The sequence below is a fragment of the Oncorhynchus kisutch genome, linkage group LG4 (assembly GCF_002021735.2).
Source record: "Oncorhynchus kisutch isolate 150728-3 linkage group LG4, Okis_V2, whole genome shotgun sequence".
NCBI lineage: Eukaryota > Metazoa > Chordata > Actinopteri > Salmoniformes > Salmonidae > Oncorhynchus > Oncorhynchus kisutch.
Window position 1 is genome coordinate 9,339,947 of NC_034177.2, and position 20,156 is coordinate 9,360,102.

The window sequence follows — 20,156 nt, forward strand, 5'->3', positions numbered from 1 at the left end:
CAATCGGGAAAAAAAAATTCATTGCTAGAAAAGTTGTCACATTGCAATTTTGCCAAAACAACTGACACAAAGCAAGTATAACTTCACGATCAGGCAAATAATTAAATAAAAACAATTCTGCCATGCATCCTGATATGACAACATTTATAACAATATTGTTTTCAGGCAATGGAGGGGGATTCGTGAGGGCATGTTTGACATGTTTTGACATGTTGACTATATAATCATACTATATAATCATACTATATCACCATACTATATATTACCACACTCTATATCACCACACTATATATCACCATGCTATATATATCACCATACTATATATCACCACACTATATCTGAAACACTTTATGTTAATGATAGTATGAAGCTGTTTCAAGCAATAGCCAGCTCACTTTGATATGCATTTTCAAGCACGGGTAGAAACAGCTAGGTGTTCGGCTGGTACCTTCAGCAGGCAGCAGATGGCACTGCTAGGGGTTATGCCAACGTCTGTCAGGACCCAGCTGTCCCGAAGGATGGCACCAGCATAGCTCAGCTCCCGGAAGTGCCTCACCTACTTGTCGTCTGACAGTTGCACGTGGAAGTAATCCTGCCAGAGGAAGAAGATTGGAAACACAATGAGCCGTAATTGAGTGTCCCATACAATCAGAGTGAGAGGGCTCAACACTGATGGAGCCGTAATGGAGGGTGTTCCACCCAGACAGATGTCAATGTTTACCATACAATAATTGTAAACGTGTCCAATTGTGTACAATTAAGAAATAAGGCCCAAGGAGGTGTGGTATATGGCCAATATACCACGGCCAAGGGCTGTTCTTAGGCACAACGCAACGCGGAGGTATATTGGCCATAAACCACAAACCCCCAAGGTGACTTCTTTTTTTTCTCTTCAATTTAGTGTTATCCAATTGGTAGTTACAATCTTGTCCCATTGCTACAACTCCCCTATGGACTTGGGTGCACACATATAGAAGGTGCAAACATGGAGAACATTTTTAGTAGCCTAGGGTCCGGGAAAGTGTTGGCCTTTTTAAAACCGCATTTCGTGCAATTCTACATAATTTTACATGACTGGAGACTTTGGGATTATCTTTTTTAAATCCGCAGAAATGATCGAAATGGCAGGCTACTTTGACACTGGCAAACTTAATACTGAGATCAATAAAAACGACCTTGTCTTGAATCCATCAATAGCCTACAGGCCTAGGTTTGTGGAGAAACATATAGTAGGCTACAATATGAGGAGGAAATTAGTCCTAAAAATGCTTTCCAGTTTCACTGACTCACCCAATGATACGCAGCTCACTCGCTGGAGATTGTCGATGCGCTCGTGTCAAAAGCCTATCTCTCCCTCTCTCTGTTTTGTAAAAACAATGTTTGGGAGTTGATCAAATATTTTGGTAGTCTACAGCGTAGTCTTATCTTTTCAGCAAGAGTCATTGCTTTTCAACCTGTGTTTTCCCTCGATTGTATTTGAAATATTGCAAAAGGCCTGTTTTGTCTGCGTGCTGTTTTTTCACTGACAGATTTGCCTCGCGTTCCCGACTGTAGGCTATTCTTTGTTATTGGGCTACAATCCGCAGCTAGGCTATTTTAAAAAGAAGCTATTGGTCCTCTGTATGTAAATTATAGGGCTTCTCATGACGTATTAGGCTATTCTGAATGATTTAATTTATTTCTGAAGAGACAGCAGTAATTGCGTAACTTTAGAAAATTCCTCCAGAACCCTTCATGCAGCTATGATTCTATAAGGAAACAAATGATGAAGTGCAACTCTGGAGAGATGAGTGGGCAGGATAATTGACGAAGAGGCAACTCGAATGAACTTTGATCGCTTTTATTATAATTGTTACATAGCAAAAAGTGAAAATGATTTTTCATGGCACGAGAGGTACCTGGATTCGGCCAAATAGGTTCCGGAATAAAACAGTAGGAACGGTGCCGGATCCTGTTCTGGCATGATCCTGCTCAAATTAAGCACTGATTTGAAGTACCTAGGCCTCTACCTGCTGAGTACAAAGATTATTAAACTAGATTCAGTGGGCTTGTCATTCACAGTACTGATGAAAAATCAAGTACAGTTGATCTAAATGTGGGTATACGAGGCCATCTAGTGGTCACCGGATTTAAAAAAAATCCATGCAAGCTATCTTTGCACTAGCATGCGATGTCATATATTTGACGCAGGTATTTATTATTCAACAAGGATAGTCATTGACCCGGACAAAATATAATTGTATGAGCTATGCCTCTGTGTACCGGTGTTGTTGCACCCCTCTACTGTCTGACTTGGTGGGGCGATCTCGTTCTGCATGCCTGCCTCACTTATATTCGTATTCATATGTGTCGTCATGCATTTGTGCATGCACGCTTTTAACGGTCATATCCGTCTTGCTAGCTAACTTAGCTAGCTCATCAACCAGTATTTTATTCGCTTTTTCTGCACGATAGCACTTATTAAAGCCTTGAAACTCATAGGGACCTCACTGTTGCCACGGGTCATCGAGCTGGCCCTTATTTGGCAGCAGGGTTGCATCGGTTTCCACTGGTTTTGACAGCTTGTTAGGCTGGCTAGCTAGGTAGCTAATTCGCTAACGCGAACTGTTTATCACGTAGCAGCCTATGCTGACTAGCGTCGCTAGCAACTAGCTAACATAGATAAAGTTTAGTCGTGGGTCCACAAAATCAAACAAATGGTACTGACCTGATGACAAAATCATATTTCGAAAATGTAGTAGCTATTTATGTTGTTGTTGTTTAATGACATTGCAAATATAATAATTTTTGACATTTAACTATCGGTATGTATCTAATCCGGTTTCGGCATGAGAAAAGTATTAATCGCAAATTCCAGCACTAACGGATACCGGGAAATAGAAATAAGAGAACCGGTCACGAATGCGGAGCCACGCCCTAAAATATCATGTGACCACAAGGCGTTTGTGACACATTCATGCGTTCCAATTTTGTCATAATTGTCTGTAGGTTCTAAATTGCTTATGAGCTTGGCTGCCCTTCAGAAAGTAGCTGATTCTTGTACTCTACAGCTGTATTTTCCTACAGTTAATAATAATACTAGCAACAAAACAGATTTCATTCCTTAAAATGATATTGCCAGATGGAAGAAAATAATAAGGTAGGCCTAAACTGTAATAAGATATACCTTAAAGACTGCTTGTGTTTAATCCTGAATCCAGTTGCCCCTCTTGTACTGGGATAAAACAATAGGCAAGCCATGAACCTTATGGAGGAGTACATGTGTTTTGCAGACACACCTCGGTAGTGGAGATAATGGGGTATATGCAGACACACTTTAGGGCTGGTGGGCTGCATATATATTGGTAAAATATAAAGTGTGTGTGTGTGGGGGGGGGGGGGGGGGGGCGTAGTGGATATAATGGGGTATAGGCCTAACTGTTGTTTTGAGGGTGAAACTTAAATCACAGGATGATGTCATCATTGTAAACTAAATTCAGCATAGCCAAACCTTGTATAAAATAGGTTGAATTTGTACCTTTGAAACCATGTCAGATTTTCAACATTATATACACTTTCAGAAAAAAACAATAGGCAGCACCTCAGCCCGGGATCGAACCCCATCCAGGGTTTTAACTACACCCAGCCCTGCTTAGCTTTAATATGTCACTGACTACTACCAATATGCTATTGTGAGAATGATTATTGAGAGATCTCTTAATAACAAAATATATTCAGTGTTAATATCGAAGTCATTCTAAGGGGTAGGTTTGACAAAGCAAATGAGTGAGTGAGTCTTTGACATGAAGACAGTGGTTAGATTCTGCCATTGGGACTGCTCTGATGTTGTTTCCATTCTCTCCTGGTTATGACCATAGAGCCTTGTCCCAGTCTCTAGACCTGCCTGTCTGTGTGATGGATGACCACCTGACCTCTGAAGCTGTCAATGAGATGGTAAGTTGACCTTGTCATTTCATATTACAACATTAATCCAATAAAATGTTATAGTGATGCTATCATTGGCAATGTTGACGTACCACAACCATCTCTGTTGTGTTGCAGTTGTTTAATTGGCCCAACGTTGCCAATGCTCCTCCACTCTTTAACAGTTAATAATAATTTCAGTATGATATTTGTTGTATATAATGTTTTATTATTTGCAATATAATTACATTTCTACCAGGATCAGAGCAATTCTACCAGGAGCAGAGCAACCTCAGTGATGGAAACCACAGAAGAGGGGAAGCTCAACAATGTGGAACATCTGACACTTATGGACTTCCTTCAAAACCTAACTGAGAAGTATGTTCTGTTTTCTTTGGTACTATCACACCTTCAAGGAAATAGGATCAAATTAGAAACTGATCAATCGGGAAAAAAAAATTCATTGCTAGAAAAGTTGTCACATTGCAATTTTGCCAAAACAACTGACACAAAGCAAGTATAACTTCACGATCAGGCAAATAATTAAATAAAAACAATTCTGCCATGCATCCTGATATGACAACATTTATAACAATATTGTTTTCAGGCAATGGAGGGGGATTCGTGAGGGCATGTTTGACCCGGTAAGATCATGTTACTGACAATTTAATTAGATTACCATGAAAACCCTGCCTAATGTTTAACCTTGTTCATAAGCTTTTGAAAGACGCACTATGCAACATTTTAAAACACTTCTTCTGTTTCTGGAATACAGCTGACAAAACAACAGCTTGCCGGCTTGTGTCTGAGGATTGTCCAGTTTTTATCGGACAAGCTGATGCAGATCATCATCCCAGGTCTTTACGAACTACTGGGCATCCAAGATGCTGCCTCCTCTCCATTGTCACAGAGATCTCTCACAGCGTCACTCACCAGTCTGTTAGACGATAAGACTAACACCAAGTCCCGCGTGAGATTTACTGAGGCTGGTGTACCTAAGAGGCCAGGCAGTCGAAAGTCGTACAATAGCTTTCGCATCCCGACTCCCTACCCTTCCTCCAACTGTATGGATCAGGAAGAGGAAGAAGAGCAGGAATCACAACTTAAGTCCAAGGAGATTTACCTGACTAAGGGCAGTGGAAGCTACCTGCCCAAGGGGGCCATGAGGTATGTTCTTAAAGGGAAATTTAACAACTTCATATTCATCTAGACAATCTGGACCCTTTCTTTCTAAAATTATCTGCCGAAATTGTTGCCACCCCTATTACTAGCCTGTTCAACCTCTCTTTCGTGTCGTCTGAGATTCCCAAAGATTGGAAAGCAGCTGCGGTCATCCCCCTCTTCAAAGGGGGGGGACACTCTTGACCCAAACTGCTACAGACCTATATCTATCCTACCGTGCCTTTCTAAGGTCTTCGAAAGCCAAGTCAACAAACAGATTACCGACCATTTCGAATCTCACCATACCTTCTCTGCTATGCAATCTGGTTTCAGAGCTGGTCATGGGTGCACCTCAGCCACGCTCAAGGTCCTAAACGATATCTTAACCGCCATCGATAAGAAACATTACTGTGCAGCCGTATTCATTGATCTGGCCAAGGCTTTCGACTCTGTCAATCACCATATCCTCATCGGCAGACTCGACAGCCTTGGTTTCTCAAATGATTGCCTCGCCTGGTTCACCAACTACTTCTCTGATAGAGTTCAGTGTGTCAAATCGGAGGGTCTGCTGTCCGGACCTCTGGCAGTCTCTATGGGGGTGCCACAGGGTTCAATTCTTGGACCGACTCTCTTCTCTGTATACATCAATGAGGTCGCTCTTGCTGCTGGTGAGTCCCTGATCCACCTCTACGCAGACGACACCATTCTGTATACTTCCGGCCCTTCTTTGGACACTGTGTTAACAACCCTCCAGGCAAGCTTCAATGCCATACAACTCTCCTTCCGTGGCCTCCAATTGCTCTTAAATACAAGTAAAACTAAATGCATGCTCTTCAACCGATCGCTACCTGCACCTACCCGCCTGTCCAACATCACTACTCTTGACGGCTCTGACTTAGAATACGTGGACAACTACAAATACTTAGGTGTCTGGTTAGACTGTAAACTCTCCTTCCAGACCCATATCAAACATCTCCAATCCAAAGTTAAATCTAGAATTGGCTTCCTATTTCGCAACAAAGCATCCTTCACTCATGCTGCCAAACATACCCTTGTAAAACTGACCATCCTACCAATCCTCGACTTTGGCGATGTCATTTACAAAATAGCCTCCAATACCCTACTCAACAAATTGGATGCAGTCTATCACAGTGCAATCCGTTTTATCACCAAAGCCCCATATACTACCCACCATTGTGACCTGTACGCTCTCGTTGGCTGGCCCTCGCTTCATACTCGTCGCCAAACCCACTGGCTCCATGTCATCTACAAGACCCTGCTAGGTAAAGTCCCCCCTTATCTCAGCTCGCTGGTCACCATAGCATCTCCCACCTGTAGCACACGCTTCAGCAGGTATATCTCTCTAGTCACCCCCAAAACCAATTCTTTCTTTGGCCGCCTCTCCTTCCAGTTCTCTGCTGCCAATGACTGGAACGAACTACAAAAATCTCTGAAACTGGAAACACTTATCTCCCTCACTAGCTTTAAGCACCAACTGTCAGAGCAGCTCACAGATTACTGCACCTGTACATAGCCCACCTATAATTTAGCCAAAACAACTACCTCTTTCCCAACTGTATTTAATTTTAATTAATTTATTTATTTTGCTCCTTTGCACCCCATTATTTTTATTTCTACTTTGCACATTCTTCCATTGCAAAACTACCATTCCAGTATTTTACTTGCTATATTGTATTTACTTTGCCATCATGGCCTTTTTTGCCTTTACCTCCCTTCTCACCTCATTTGCTCACATTGTATATAGACTTGTTTATACTGCATTATTGACTGTATGTTTGTTTTTACTCCATGTGTAACTCTGTGTCGTTTTATCTGTCGAACTGCTTTGCTTTATCTTGGCCTGGTCGCAATTGTAAATGAGAACTTGTTCTCAACTTGCCTACCTGGTTAAATAAAGGTAAAATAAATAAAATTAAAAATTAAAATCTCCAGCATCACCATATGTGAAAATTACACATTTCCATGCTTTGTAGTAAAAAAAATTGAGAGGGACGTAACTGTTTCCAATAGTGCTAAGAAATTAGTGCTTTTTGAGGCTGGTTTGGTTTCGATTCAAATATTTAAAAAATAATCACGGTTTTGGATACTTTTTTTAGACATTGAATGCACTATGGATTATGTGTGTTGAATGCTGTAACAACACATAATAAAACAATGAATAAAAGTCCCATGATGGTAGTGACTGTCCATTACTGTTTATGACTTATCAACCATCATTTACTTTCTCATATAAAATATTCATTTGATGACTTTATTATTTCATTCCAAGTCATCAACTCATCTCTATAGAGCTGCTGCTTATCCTGTCTGACAAAATCACTATTTTAGTAGTTCTTCTAAGTAAATAAGACCTACTTTTATGACCACTGAACACCAACTGTCAATCACTTAGATCATGTATTTCCAGGTAGAGAATCCTCGCAACACAACTGCTTTTTATCTCTCTCATGCATTCTCTCGTCTCTCCGTCTCAGTCAATGAGGTTTCCGTATCTGCTCCACACAGAGTGGACAAGTAAGTGGGCGTGCAATGGATTATGGGCTTTAATTGCCATATTTTCTGTGCTAAACTATGTAGAATATTGACCTGTTGGAAACTACAACTCCCTACTACATTGCATAGTTCGTGCTTGATCTGATTTATCTCTACAGAAACTGAGCATCGAGCTCACAGAAGAAGAAAAAAATTTACTATATGGAATTCAAATAATTGAGCCGACGTCGGTCAATTAGTTGTTTAAAAACCGAAAAATAACAAAAATGTTGGTTAAATGCTCAGCTCTAGAGTCTAATGACATCATCAGTGTGCATCGTGTGATTTTAACCAATTATGAGTAGGCATTGCCTACTAATTGGTTGATGTCATAGAAAACACTTATCTTCCTCTTTCTTTTTTACTACATATGTAGTCAATATGTAGTATGCTGATGTTGGGGTGGTGCTGGAGATGATGAATATGAAGTTGAAACATTTAGAAATTTCCCTTTAACATTTCTTCAAACTGCCTTGTATTTATGATTGTCCTTGAAGTTATTAGAAGTTACAGTATTTGAAGTTTATAGCAATTTGGATTTTTGTAGAGGATAGATATTGCCAGGATAGATAGATATCTACAGGCCAGTTTCAATACAAATGACTTATACAAAATACATTTTATTGGGCTTTAGAAATTAAACAGTTAGGCTGACATCACACTAAGGTTTTTTCTCAGAGAAACAGCAGTGTTTTCCTCATTGTTTTCAATGGTGCAGATGTATTTGACACACTGAATGTGCATCACAGCCTTACATATTATTTGTTTGACTTTGATGATTTCTGTTGTTTTTTTCCCCAAGGATTCTAACCTCTCTGTCTGATGTGCAGAAGAAAACAACCAACTCTGAGACGCTACAAGTCCTCTTAGGTGTCTCAGAGGACACCCTCGTCACCTGTGTGCAGGACAGCCTGCAAGGTTCTCTCTCCAAACTTGCATGCATGTGCAATTCTCCATCTGGAAGTGCAGGCTCTATGATGCTAACCCCTGCTGTAATGGCAGAGTTGGCTAAAGATGTCAAGTCGGCCTTATCAGTGGTCGTTAAGAGTGCCTCCGCAAGCCAAACCTCTCTAGTGACACCGGTAAGGGGAGACTCACAGACCAAGGTAACTGAGAGCATGGTGAGAGAGCTGGCTGCTAAACTTGAAAAAGTTGACCAAGAGAGCAAGAGTCTAACAGGGCAAGGCATGACCACGATCTCTGACACAATGGTGGCTTTTGTTGACGAGAACGAACAGAATTTGCTGGAAGATCTGAAGGACAAGATCACGTTTTTGGCATCGCATGTTGGCTTCATTGACGATCTTGATGCCCTGATAAGGAAATACGAGAGCAGCTACAATATTGGTGAATCTGGTTCCTCCTGCACGCTCACGTCTAAGAGCATCCAAAAACTCTCCAGCAGTGAGTTTCAAACATCAGCAATACAAGCAGTGAGTGGAGTTCTTGCCAAAAAAGTCAGTAGTTTGAGCTTTCCTAGTTCAGTCGTTCAGTCTGAGTTAACAGGTGCTGTATCAGGTCAAACATTGTCTGGCATTGTAAAGACAGAGTCAATTCACCCAGTGGGCTCAGCAGCGTCAGTAGTTGTTAAGACTTTCGTGTCAGATATGAAGTCCTTGGCTGAATCTGAAGAGAGTCCCCAACAGAAGAGTGCCTGGTCTGCTGCTGTTCACATTTACCACAGCATCCAAAACAACTTGAAAGATTATTTGGGCAAGCTTCAGCGATGTGCCTTAAAGAGCATTGTCACATATGATGATAACATCACAAATGCTGAGTTTAAGGAGACAGTTCCACTTCCTTGCTTAAACATGAAATATAGGCCCAGTAAGAGTGAGCCTCAGTTGCCAGAGTCCACTGGTGCAGTTACTTTACAAAGAGGCCTAAGTGAGAGATCAAAACTTCTTTGGGCACACACTGAGTCAGAAGAAAGCAAGCTCCTTCTGACAACTTGCACCAAAGAAGTAATCTCAGAGCTTCTGGTCTTGTACAACACTGAGATGTCAAAGGAGGACCCCCTGTACACTGTTGGAGAAAAAGGATCAGGCTTCTCTATTGAGAGAGAGAAATTTGTAGAGGGTGTTCTGGCTCAGCTTGGGGATATCTCCCATTCCAGGTCCTCATCACCAATAGTTTGTGAGTTCTCCTGTCAAAATGAGGACAGCAGAAGTAAGGCCACAGCTTCTTTGACCAGTCTGTTAGATTGTATTAGAAAACTCTCAAGTGAGGAATTCAAGAGAGACACCACTCAAGCAGTGAGTGAGTTCCTAGTTAAAAAGTCCACCAGTAGCTTAACTAGTGCACAGCCTGCTTATTCTGTAGCATCCAGGTCTTGTTCCGTTCAAAACCAGAGAACCTTGTCAAAGCATATTTGTGCGGATTCTGCTGCCTTTGGCATCATTGACACATTTGTGGAAGACCTGCAGAGCTTGGCGCAACCTGCAGAAGTAGAGGAGAGAGAACCTGACCTCCAGGAAAATGTACAAAAGCGAAAGAGCAGGATCTGGTCTGCTACCACTAGTTTATATAAAAATATTAGGAAGATATTAAAGGGCTTCACCATTCACCGGCGGAGGTCAGACGTGCAGAGAAGAATGTCTAGCCATACACCCACAGAGGACTCTGGACATCTTGTGACTAAGGAGTACCTTGGTTTGGCAAGCCAGAACTTGACGCAAGCTAGTAAGAGTGTGCCTCACTTGCCCAGTTTGAACCAGGAAGTGACTCTACACATGGGTGTCAGCGAGAGTTCAAAACTTCTCTGGATTGAAACAGACGAGGGTCTAATGAACAATAGTACCAAACAGGTCATTTCAACAATCTTGACCTCATGCGAGGATCAGACATCAAATGCACCTTGCTTCTCCACAGTAGGAAAGAAAATATCTGATATGTCCCTTGAGGTCAACATATTGGTAGGTGGTGTTCTGTCTCAGCTGAAGGACATCTCCTTGTCAAGGTCCCCAACACCATGTGAAGACATGTTTGAACGTCTCCAAGGTTCTACTGAGCGAACCTCTCCAGCAAGTCTAGATTGCAGCACGGCTGCCTCCAAAGGCATTGCATCTTCCCACAGTCTTTCAACAAAGAGCCTCCAAAAACTTTCTAGTCATGAGTTCCAAACCAAAGCTGAGAAAGGAGTGAGTGAGGTCCTCTCTAGATCATTTAACATTGTGGAGGAAGGTACAACAGATAAGTACCTCCAGTCTGTATCTACATCCACCACATCTACTGATATTATACAAACCATAGTGAAAGATCTGCAGGAGATCACCCAGACCACCCAATCATCTGACATGGTATCTGGAACCTCCCTGCTCACCACTGGACAGGTTTCTGAGAAAAGAATCTGGTCTGTTGCTCGTAACATCTACTATAGTCTGCAAAGTAAGATTACAGAGTTTCTCAGAAAAGATCTTCAAATGTCAGACACAACACTTGGTTCAATCCAAATATTTACATATCAAAGTAGTCCTGCTTCACAAAGAGCAAGTCTCTGCCATCTTGAGGTCAACCAGAGCAGTTTTACACCTGGTGGAAACGATGCCTGTGTGCACATTCCGCACAAATTACTACCTAAAACCACTAAGCTTTCAGGATCCATGCTGGAGGATATTGGCACGATCCGTTGTAGGAGTGCTGCCAGCCAAAATACAAGAAATACCTCTTCTTCACGCTCCTCCATCTCTCTAACACCTACTTCAAAATCAAAGCAGTCAGAATGGGACATCACCTTGCCCGGTACTCCCATCCCCACTGAATTATCTGCTCAGAGTGACTTTCCCATTGTAAGAAACATAATCATTCAGGACTTGTTTCACACAGAGAACTTATTTCCCCCATCCTTTGTGGACAAAGTCAGGCAAGCTGCTGGGGTGGTAGTGGACGAAATGGTGGAAAGTGTTGAGAACACACAGGAAGATGGACAGGGTGCTTCTCATCCTGACAACCTCCGATCTGCTATTAGGAAATTGAGAAAAATCATTTCCACTGGGACCATCCACATTTTCAGTCATGAATTTGTGGATAAAGTGATAGCCCTTCAGGACAGCCACAGCACTCCACAGGTCTTAACATTGGCAGCAGTCAGAAGTGCTTCAGACTCCATTCTGTCAAGGATGAAATGGGGAACGGAACAATGTGCCATATCCAGGAAGCTCTCCTCCCAGCTTCTCCAGATATTTGCTGAAGAGACAGTGAAGGGCTTCCTAAAACAGTGGTTAGATGAGAATGAAAATATAAACATTGATGTTTCAGTCCAGAATGAACCAAGCACCTCTACTTGCATGGTCTTTCCTATCCAGCTCAATCAGAGCAAGCCAGAGGATAGTGACACAATGAATCAGCTCACGAAGGTCATGGTCAACAAAATGATGGATGCCTTATCAGTTGGCTCAAGTCATCAAATGATCACCAAAGCCAATGCCAAATGTTCTTTTGAGTCCGGTACCAGCATGGCCACCAGTGACATTGTAGGGATGTTGGATTTGGTAAGGGATAGCACCAGCAGTACTGGAGAGCAGATCCCCATCTTCAAGTCCAAGAAAAGCAAGAAAACCATGTTCAGCAAGATATGCTTTAACATAAAGGTATAGTACAAGTACAGATTTTTCATGAATAACACTGCTTTTGAATGTATGAGATATTATTTGTTTATATAATTCAGTATTTTAGCATTGTGTTGCCTTTTTCCAGTTGATATACTGTACTTTAAGATATATAACAGTTTGTTTTAATGTGCATTTTCCCACCAAATAGGGTTCCAAGAAAGTTAGAAAGGACCACTGTCCTCAAAAGTCTATGGAGTACCAGCCTCAGAACACTTCCCCTACTGTGTACTTTACAGGTAAGCCCTGCTGCTGCTCATTCAAGACTAAGATATTATTACTTTAGCGTTCAACTAATTCATTTGGAAAGACATTGCACTCTGCTCTGAATTGTTACCCATGACATACTGGATGGTCTTTCTTTGCAGAGTCGAGGACAAATTCTCATGGCTCCTTTGCTCCAGAGGGAAATGACATCGCATATTCCTTCCCACCTGAAGAGAAGAGTCGCAAACCCTCCCTTTTCACCAGAATGTATAGAGCCATCACTAGAAGCTTCTCCAACCCAAGATAATTTTCCTCATTAAATGAGATTGCATTCATTTGTTGTCATATGTTGACTGTTTTGCTAGCACAGACTGTAATATGTTCTGCGATTCATCCACATGCATTGAGGAGTATACCACCTCAGTCACAGGCTACATCAATAAGTGGATTGACAACGTCGTGCCCACAGTGACCGTATGTACATATCCCCGACAGAAGCCATGGATTACAGGCAACATCCACACCGCGCTAAAGGCTAGAGCTGCTTCTTTCAATGAGCGGGACACTAATCCAGACACTTATATGAAATCCTGCTATGCCCTCAGACTAACCATCAAATAGGCAAAGTGGTTGGTTAGGTCAGGGTGTGACTAGGGTGGGCAATCTAGGTGATCTATTTCTTTGTTTGGACTGGTATGGTTCCCAATCAGAGACAGCTATCTATCGTTGTCTCTGATTGGGGATACCTGGGCATACTTATGAACATTATGTTTGTTTATATTTTGTTGTTTTTTTGGTGTTCATCTAATAAAGTAAGATGTACACTTAACACGCTTCACCTTGGCCTCCTCATTCCGACGACGAGCGTAACACAAAGCGTAAATACAGGACTAAGATTGAATCCTACTACACCGGTTCTGATGCTCGTTGGATGTGGCAAGGCTTGCAAACTATTACGGACAACAAAGGGAAACCCAGCCGCAAGCTGCCCAGTGACACAAGTCTGCCAGACGGGCTAGGTGCCTTTTATGCTCGCTTCAAGGCAAGCAACACTGAGGCATGCATGAGAGCATCAGCTGTTCGGTACAACTGTGATAACACTCTCCGTAGCCAATGAGAGCAAAACCTTTAAAAAGGTCAACATTCACAAGGGGTCAGATGGATTACCAGGACGTGTGCTCCGAGCATGCGCGGACCAACTGGCAAGTGTCTTCACTGACATTTTCAACCTCTGTAATACCTACATGTTTCAAACAGACCACCATAGTCCCTGTGCCCAAGAAAGTGAAGGTAACCTGCCTAAATTACTATTACCCCATAGCCTTTGAAAGGCTGGTCAAGGCTCACATCAACACCATCATCCCAGAAACGCTATATATCCACTTCAATTTGCATACCGCCCCAACAGCTTCACAGATGATGCAATATCAATCGTGATCTATACTGCCCTTTTCCACCTGGTCAAAAGGAACACCTATGTGAGAATGCTGTATATTGACTACAGCTCAGCATTCAACACCACAGTGCCCACAAAGCTCATCACTAAGCTAAGGACCCTGGAACTGAACACCTCCCTCTGCAACTGGATCCTGGACTTCCTGAACGGCCTCCCCCAGGTGGTAAAGGTAGGCAACACCACATCTGCCACACTGATCCTCAACATGGGGGCCCCTCAGGGGTGTGTGCATAGTACCCTCCTGCATGGCCAGCATGACTCCAACACCATCATTCAGTTTGCTGACGACACAACAGGGGTGGGCCTGATCACCGACAATGATGAGACAGCCTATAGGGAGGAGGTCAGAGACCTGGCAGTGTGGTGCCAGAACAACATCCTCTCCCTCAACATGAGCAAAACAAAGGAGATGATCGTGGACTACAGGAAAAGGAGGGCAGAACACTCCCCCATTCACATCAACAGGGCTGTATTGGAGCGGATTGAGAATTAAGTTCCTTGGTGTCCACATCATATTCTCCCTGCTGCCATTCAGATTGGAGCTTGTGACTGTATCTAAATTAATTTACCCCCTGTTTTTTTGCATAAATATGTCTGTAATCAGCATTTATTTGATGTTGGTAGACTAGCATTAGTCTTCACTGACATTTTCAACCTCTGTAATACCTACATGTTTCAAACAGACCACCATAGTCCCTGTGCCCAAGAAAGTGAAGGTAACCTGCCTAAATTACTATTACCCCATAGCCTTTGAAAGGCTGGTCAAGGCTCACATCAACACCATCATCCCAGAAACCCTATATATCCACTTCAATTTGCATACCGCCCCAACAGCTTCACAGATGATGCAATATCTGAGTTTGTACTCTTATTTTTAAGCCACACAAATCTAAATATCCTTGAACATAACTTAATTTTCAAGTTGAAAGAGTGCGCCAAGAATAAATTGTGGGTGAATAAATATTCCGTTTTTAATCAAACTTTTGTAATGCTTTAAACCCTTTCCATCAATTGTCACTCCAGGTATTCTGAACATTGTCTTTTCTATTATGAATGGGATATTTTTCATACCAGTTTGACTGCTCAGACAAGTGTAATAAACTATCATTACGAACGTGAACGTTGACTAACAAAAGTTGAAGTTATACACCTTCAATACTTGTTACCTACATTAAGCCAAGATGGATCTTGAACTTCGATACCATTACATGAAGGGTCAATGGTGAAAACCCTGCAAGCCAGTGATATAGAGACATTAGAAAAGGTTTGTTTTCAGTGGTGCAAAGTACTTAAGTAAAAATGATTTAAATCGTTTTGGGGGTATCTGTACTTTAAGTATTTATATTTTTGACAACTTCAGTACATTCATAAAGGACAAAAATGTACTTTTGACTCCATCCACTTTCCCTGATACACAAAAGTACATTTTGAATGCTTTGTATGACAGGAAAATGGTCCAATTCACACACTTATCAAGAGAACCTCTGATCTGGCAGACTCAATAAACACAAATGCTTAGTTTATAAATTATGTCTAAGTGTTGGAGTGTGCCCCTGGCTATTCTTACATTCAAAAAAAGCAATACAATAGTGTTGTCTGCTTTGCTTAATTTGTAAAATGATTTTTACTTTTGATACTTGAGAATATTTCAAACCAAATACTTCCCAATTAGTATTTTACTGGGCAACTTTCACATTTACTTGAGTCATACTGTTTGTAACTGACTGATTGAGGACTTTTTCCACCACTGTTTGATTTGGACATTTATTTTTTATCAAATGTATTTGACAGGGACAATCTACTGTATTTCTGTAAATGTGCCAGATTTAGCCAGCTGGCTTTGTGATGTAACAAAGGTAGCTGATGATGTAATGAAAACAGACAGTTAAATATGTGTGTGTAGAACTGTTGCACATTTGCTCTGGAAATGAGGACCAAACCTACTCGTCAAAAGGAGTGAATTGCACCTCCAATTGAAGTCAATAATAAGGTATGGAATCATGCCAATACAGTCATTATTTATATAGCTCTGTAGCTTGCAGTATTTTGAAGGAGATAAGCAAGGGAAAATCTGGTTAATATTTCTCACGTGAAAGGAAACATGACCATGCTAACTGAAAAATGCATACATGAATATTGGTCAAATGTACCTACATCTTCCGAAGCGGTGTTGGGCCTACTTGATAATAAAATAAAATAAAGTCACAGACGATGTCCATACATTTGACAACAATACTGAACAGTTGGTGCCCGTTGGTAGTGGTAGGCTTCTGGCTGTGATCTCTGACCACTGTAACAGTGAATAGTGGCAATTTACCCGCGGTGTATAGGCTTGTTTACTAGGCTAACTAGTGCATTGGGGTGGGCTATGTGCAGCATGGGCATACAGGAAACCACTCTAGCCGCTTAACTCACCTTGGCCACGAGCTCTATAGTTTACAGCTATTGCATCACCTACAAGGCATCAACTGAATGTTGAATGTCAGGTATTTTAATTGTCTGTATTGTCTACTTGTTAAATGTTTGTAAAGTCTTCATTTGTAATTGTTTGTAATGTCTTATCAATTGGTGTTGGGCCACAGGAAGATTAGCTAACGTTATAGCGTTAGCTAATGGGGACTCTAGTAAAGATTCACAAGACTGTTCACAGATTCACATTGATCACAGAATCTGATTGATAATCTTAATTCAAAGTGTGAGTTTTTTACTGGACAACCAACACTTGACAGATGGGCTAATCCATAGAAAGAAAATGTGATCTTGGATCTTGAACTCCCCTAGCTACATTTCGACTTAATGTTCAATATTACTAGTGGCACTCTGTCCTTACGAACAGTAAATCATTGGGTCTGACTCTTTTGATTTAATGCAATTTCATCATCGATAGTGAAACAACCACCACATAATCGTCAACTCCCCCCTACAAAACATGAATTTATTTGTGGTTTATCCTCTAGCTATTTGGTAATAGGTGTGATCCTGACTTGGAATGGCCACGAAGTTACACATTGTTTTAGGAAACATGAATTTATTTGTGGTTTATCCTCTTTAGCTATTTGTTATTAGGTGTGATCCTGACTTGGAATGGCCACGAAGTTACACATTGTTTTAGGTCCAGTTAGTTTGGAAGTTGTGGTAAATGGGGGAGTGTGAGCGCGTGTCATGAGATGCTGCAGGTGTTGATATGGGGATGGATAGGCTACCACTGCCTTTAATTACTACGCTCTGCCTGCACCTACCTCAACTGGTACTCTGCTGCCTCGCTGTGGTGAGAGCACTAACACACTGAACATGATGGACAAGGATGCTCCATATAGCCATCCATCACTGTCCAGGCTGATGGATGTAATACAGAATGACAAGATATGGTTTGATATCTCTTCTGAAACTGGGGTGAGGTTATTGAGTTCAGGGTTGTGTAATGGTTGCTTCCATGTCAGTCCTCAAAGATGAAATTGCATAGAATCGAATGAATCACATCCAATGATTTCCCGTTTTGGACATTGTTTTGAAAATGATTCTCCATAGCTGCCATACCTTTGATGTCATAAACTGTTACAGAATTCCCCTTCCTTATTATAAACTCTGATTAAAACTATGGAGTTCATTGGCCTACAACATATGTGTGTGTATTTGCCCTTAAAATGATATTGCTAGATGGAAGAAAATAATAAGATAGGCCTAAACTGTAATAAGATGTACTTGAAAGATACTATAAATAGCAGGAGACATACCTGGGTTCTAGACTGGTATTTAGGGCAAGCATTTTAGGATTATACATATGGTTAGTGTCAACTTCTACTTAATGTTAAAGCTCAGCCATGTTGCTACATGTTTACTCATTGACTTCAAGTAGAGCATTGTTTATGAATCTGAATAAAAGCCTAATAAAAGTGTATCGCCCCCAGCTTGGGCAGCACTGCTACACTGCTTTTTTGGGCTAAAGGTGTTTGTGACACGTGCATGTGTTCCAATGATGTCATAATTGTCTGTAGGTTCTATGTTGCCTATCAACTTGGCTGTCCTTCAGAAAGTAGATAATACTTGTATTTTCAAACGATTAATAAAAATACTAGCAACAAAACAAACTAAATAGATTTAATCCATTAATATGATATTGCCAGATGGAAGAAAATAACAAGGTAGGCCTAAACTGTAATAAGATATATCTTATAGACTGCTTCAGTGCATTTGGAAAGTATTCAGACCCCTTGACTTTTTACACATTTCATTTTTTACGTTACAGCCTTATTCTAAAATGGATTACATACAACATTTTCCTCATCAATCTACACACAATATCCTATAATGACAAAGCAAAAACAGTTTAAACATTTTTGCAATTTAAAACGGAAAAAAACAGAAATACCTTATTTACATAAGTATTCAAAACCTTTGCTATGAGACTCGAAATTGAGCACCGGTGCATCCTGTTTCCCTTGATCATCCTTGAGGTATTTCTACAACATGATTTGAGTCCACCTGTGGTAAATTCAATTGATTGGACATCTATTGGAAAGGCACATACCTACAGTCCCACAGTTGACAGTGCAAAAATCTATTTTAATTCCAGGTTATAAGGCAACAAAATAGGGAAAATGCCAAGGGGGGTGAATACTTTCGCAAGCCACTGTAAATGGTTCAGTTCACATAAACAGTCATTATTTTCAGTTTGAGAGATCATCCCGGGCTTTGCCCCGTCTGCTGTAGCTGAGATGTCCCTGGAGGACATAGAACAACAAGACTATGATGTTTCTGACACTGAGAGAGTCAGGTAAGGCCACTTACACTCTGTCCAGTTAGATATTTGTGTGGAGATTAAGAGAGAGAGACTAATAAGAGAGAACTTGTTATGGGGCAGGTCAGGCGTCATTCATGGAGTCATTTGTAGGGTCAAGTCCCCAGCCAATCTATTTGAACCGCTCATTATTTGTGGCCATGTATTAACTACTAAGTGAGTCTTTGACATGAAGACAGTGGTTAGATTCTGCCATGGGGACCTGCTCTGATGTTGTTTGTGACCATAGAGCCTTGTCCCAGTCTCTAGACCTGCCTGTCTGTGTGATGGATGACCACCTGACCTCTGAAGCTGTCAATGAGATGGTAAGTTGACCTTGTCATTTCATATTACAACATTAATCCAATAAAATGTTATAGTGATGCTATCATTGGCAATGTTGACGTACCACAACCATCTCTGTTGTGTTGCAGTTGTTTAATTGGCCCAACGTTGCCAATGCTCCTCCACTCTTTAACAGTTAATAATAATTTCAGTATGATATTTGTTGTATATGAAGTTGTATTATTTGCAATATAATTACATTTCTACCAGGAGCAGAGCAATTCTACCAGGAGTAGAGCAACCTCAGTGATGGAAACTACAGAAGAGGGGAAGCTCAACAATGTGGAACATCTGACACTTATGGACTTCCTTCAAAACCTAACTGAGAAGTATGTTCTGTTTTCTTTGGTACTATCACACCTTCAAGGAAATAAGATCAAATTAGAAACTGATCAATCGGGGAAAAAAAATTCATTGCTAGAAAAGTTGTCACATTGCAATTTTGCCAAAACAACTGACACAAAGCAAGTATAACTTCACGATCAGGCAAATAATTAAATAAAAACAATTCTGCCACGCATCCTGATATGACAACATTTATAACAATATTGTTTTCAGGCAATGGAGGGGGATTCGTGAGGGCATGTTTGACCCGGTAAGATCATGTTACTGACAATTTAATCAGATTACCATGAAAACTCTGCCTAATGTTTAACCTTGTTCATAAGCTTTTGAAAGACGCACTATGCAACATTTTAAAACACTTCTTCTGTTTCTGGAATACAGCTGACAAAACAACAGCTTGCCGGCTTGTGTCTGAGGATTGTCCAGTTTTTATCGGACAAGCTGATGCAGATCATCATCCCAGGTCTTTACGAACTACTGGGCATCCAAGATGCTGCCTCCTCTCCATTGTCACAGAGATCTCTCACAGCGTCACTCACCAGTCTGTTAGACGATAAGACTAACACCAAGTCCCGCGTAAGATTTACTGAGGCTGGTGTACCTAAGAGGCCAGGCAGTCGAAAGTCTTACAATAGCTTTCGCATCCCGACTCCCTACCCTTCCTCCAACTGTATGGAGCAGGAAGAGGAAGAAGAGCAGGAATCACAACTTAAGTTCAAGGAGATTTACCTGACTAAGGGCAGTGGAAGCTACCTGCCCAAGGGGGCATGAGGTATGTTCTTAAAGGGAAATTTAACAACTT

The 20,156-nt window shown here is 41.2% G+C and overlaps 1 protein-coding gene and 1 long non-coding RNA gene across 2 annotated transcripts; one reads left to right on the plus strand and one right to left on the minus strand.

The window, feature by feature from the left end:
* Positions 1 to 274: 274 nt before the first annotated feature.
* On the minus strand, positions 275 to 3,245 carry LOC116373948 (uncharacterized). Its single transcript, XR_004209641.1, has 3 exons — positions 2,708 to 3,245; positions 1,291 to 1,360; positions 275 to 592 (listed from the first exon to the last, which is right to left on the minus strand). It is a non-coding gene; the product is annotated as an uncharacterized LOC116373948 (long non-coding RNA).
* A 12,411-nt stretch (positions 3,246 to 15,656) lies between these two features.
* LOC109888573 (uncharacterized) lies at positions 15,657 to 20,125 on the plus strand. The gene is made up of 6 exons (XM_031822223.1): positions 15,657 to 15,877; positions 18,559 to 18,661; positions 18,915 to 18,990; positions 19,220 to 19,338; positions 19,568 to 19,604; positions 19,736 to 20,125. Exons 2-6 carry the CDS (start codon positions 18,603 to 18,605, stop codon positions 20,123 to 20,125), a joined length of 681 nt encoding a protein of 226 aa, XP_031678083.1. The 5' UTR covers positions 15,657 to 15,877; positions 18,559 to 18,602.
* Positions 20,126 to 20,156: the final 31 nt, after the last annotated feature.

What these genes read in the sequence shown, in the direction of transcription:
- LOC109888573 (XM_031822223.1), top strand. Translation starts at nt 18,603, where the DNA reads ATGTCCCTGGAGGACATAGAACAACAAGACTATGATGTTTCTGACACT. An exon ending in CTGAAGCTGTCAATGAGATG is followed by an intron (nt 18,991 to 19,219) that starts GTAAGTTGACCT and finishes CATTTCTACCAG; the next exon opens with GAGCAGAGCAATTCTACCAG. An exon ending in GTGAGGGCATGTTTGACCCG is followed by an intron (nt 19,605 to 19,735) that starts GTAAGATCATGT and finishes TCTGGAATACAG; the next exon opens with CTGACAAAACAACAGCTTGC.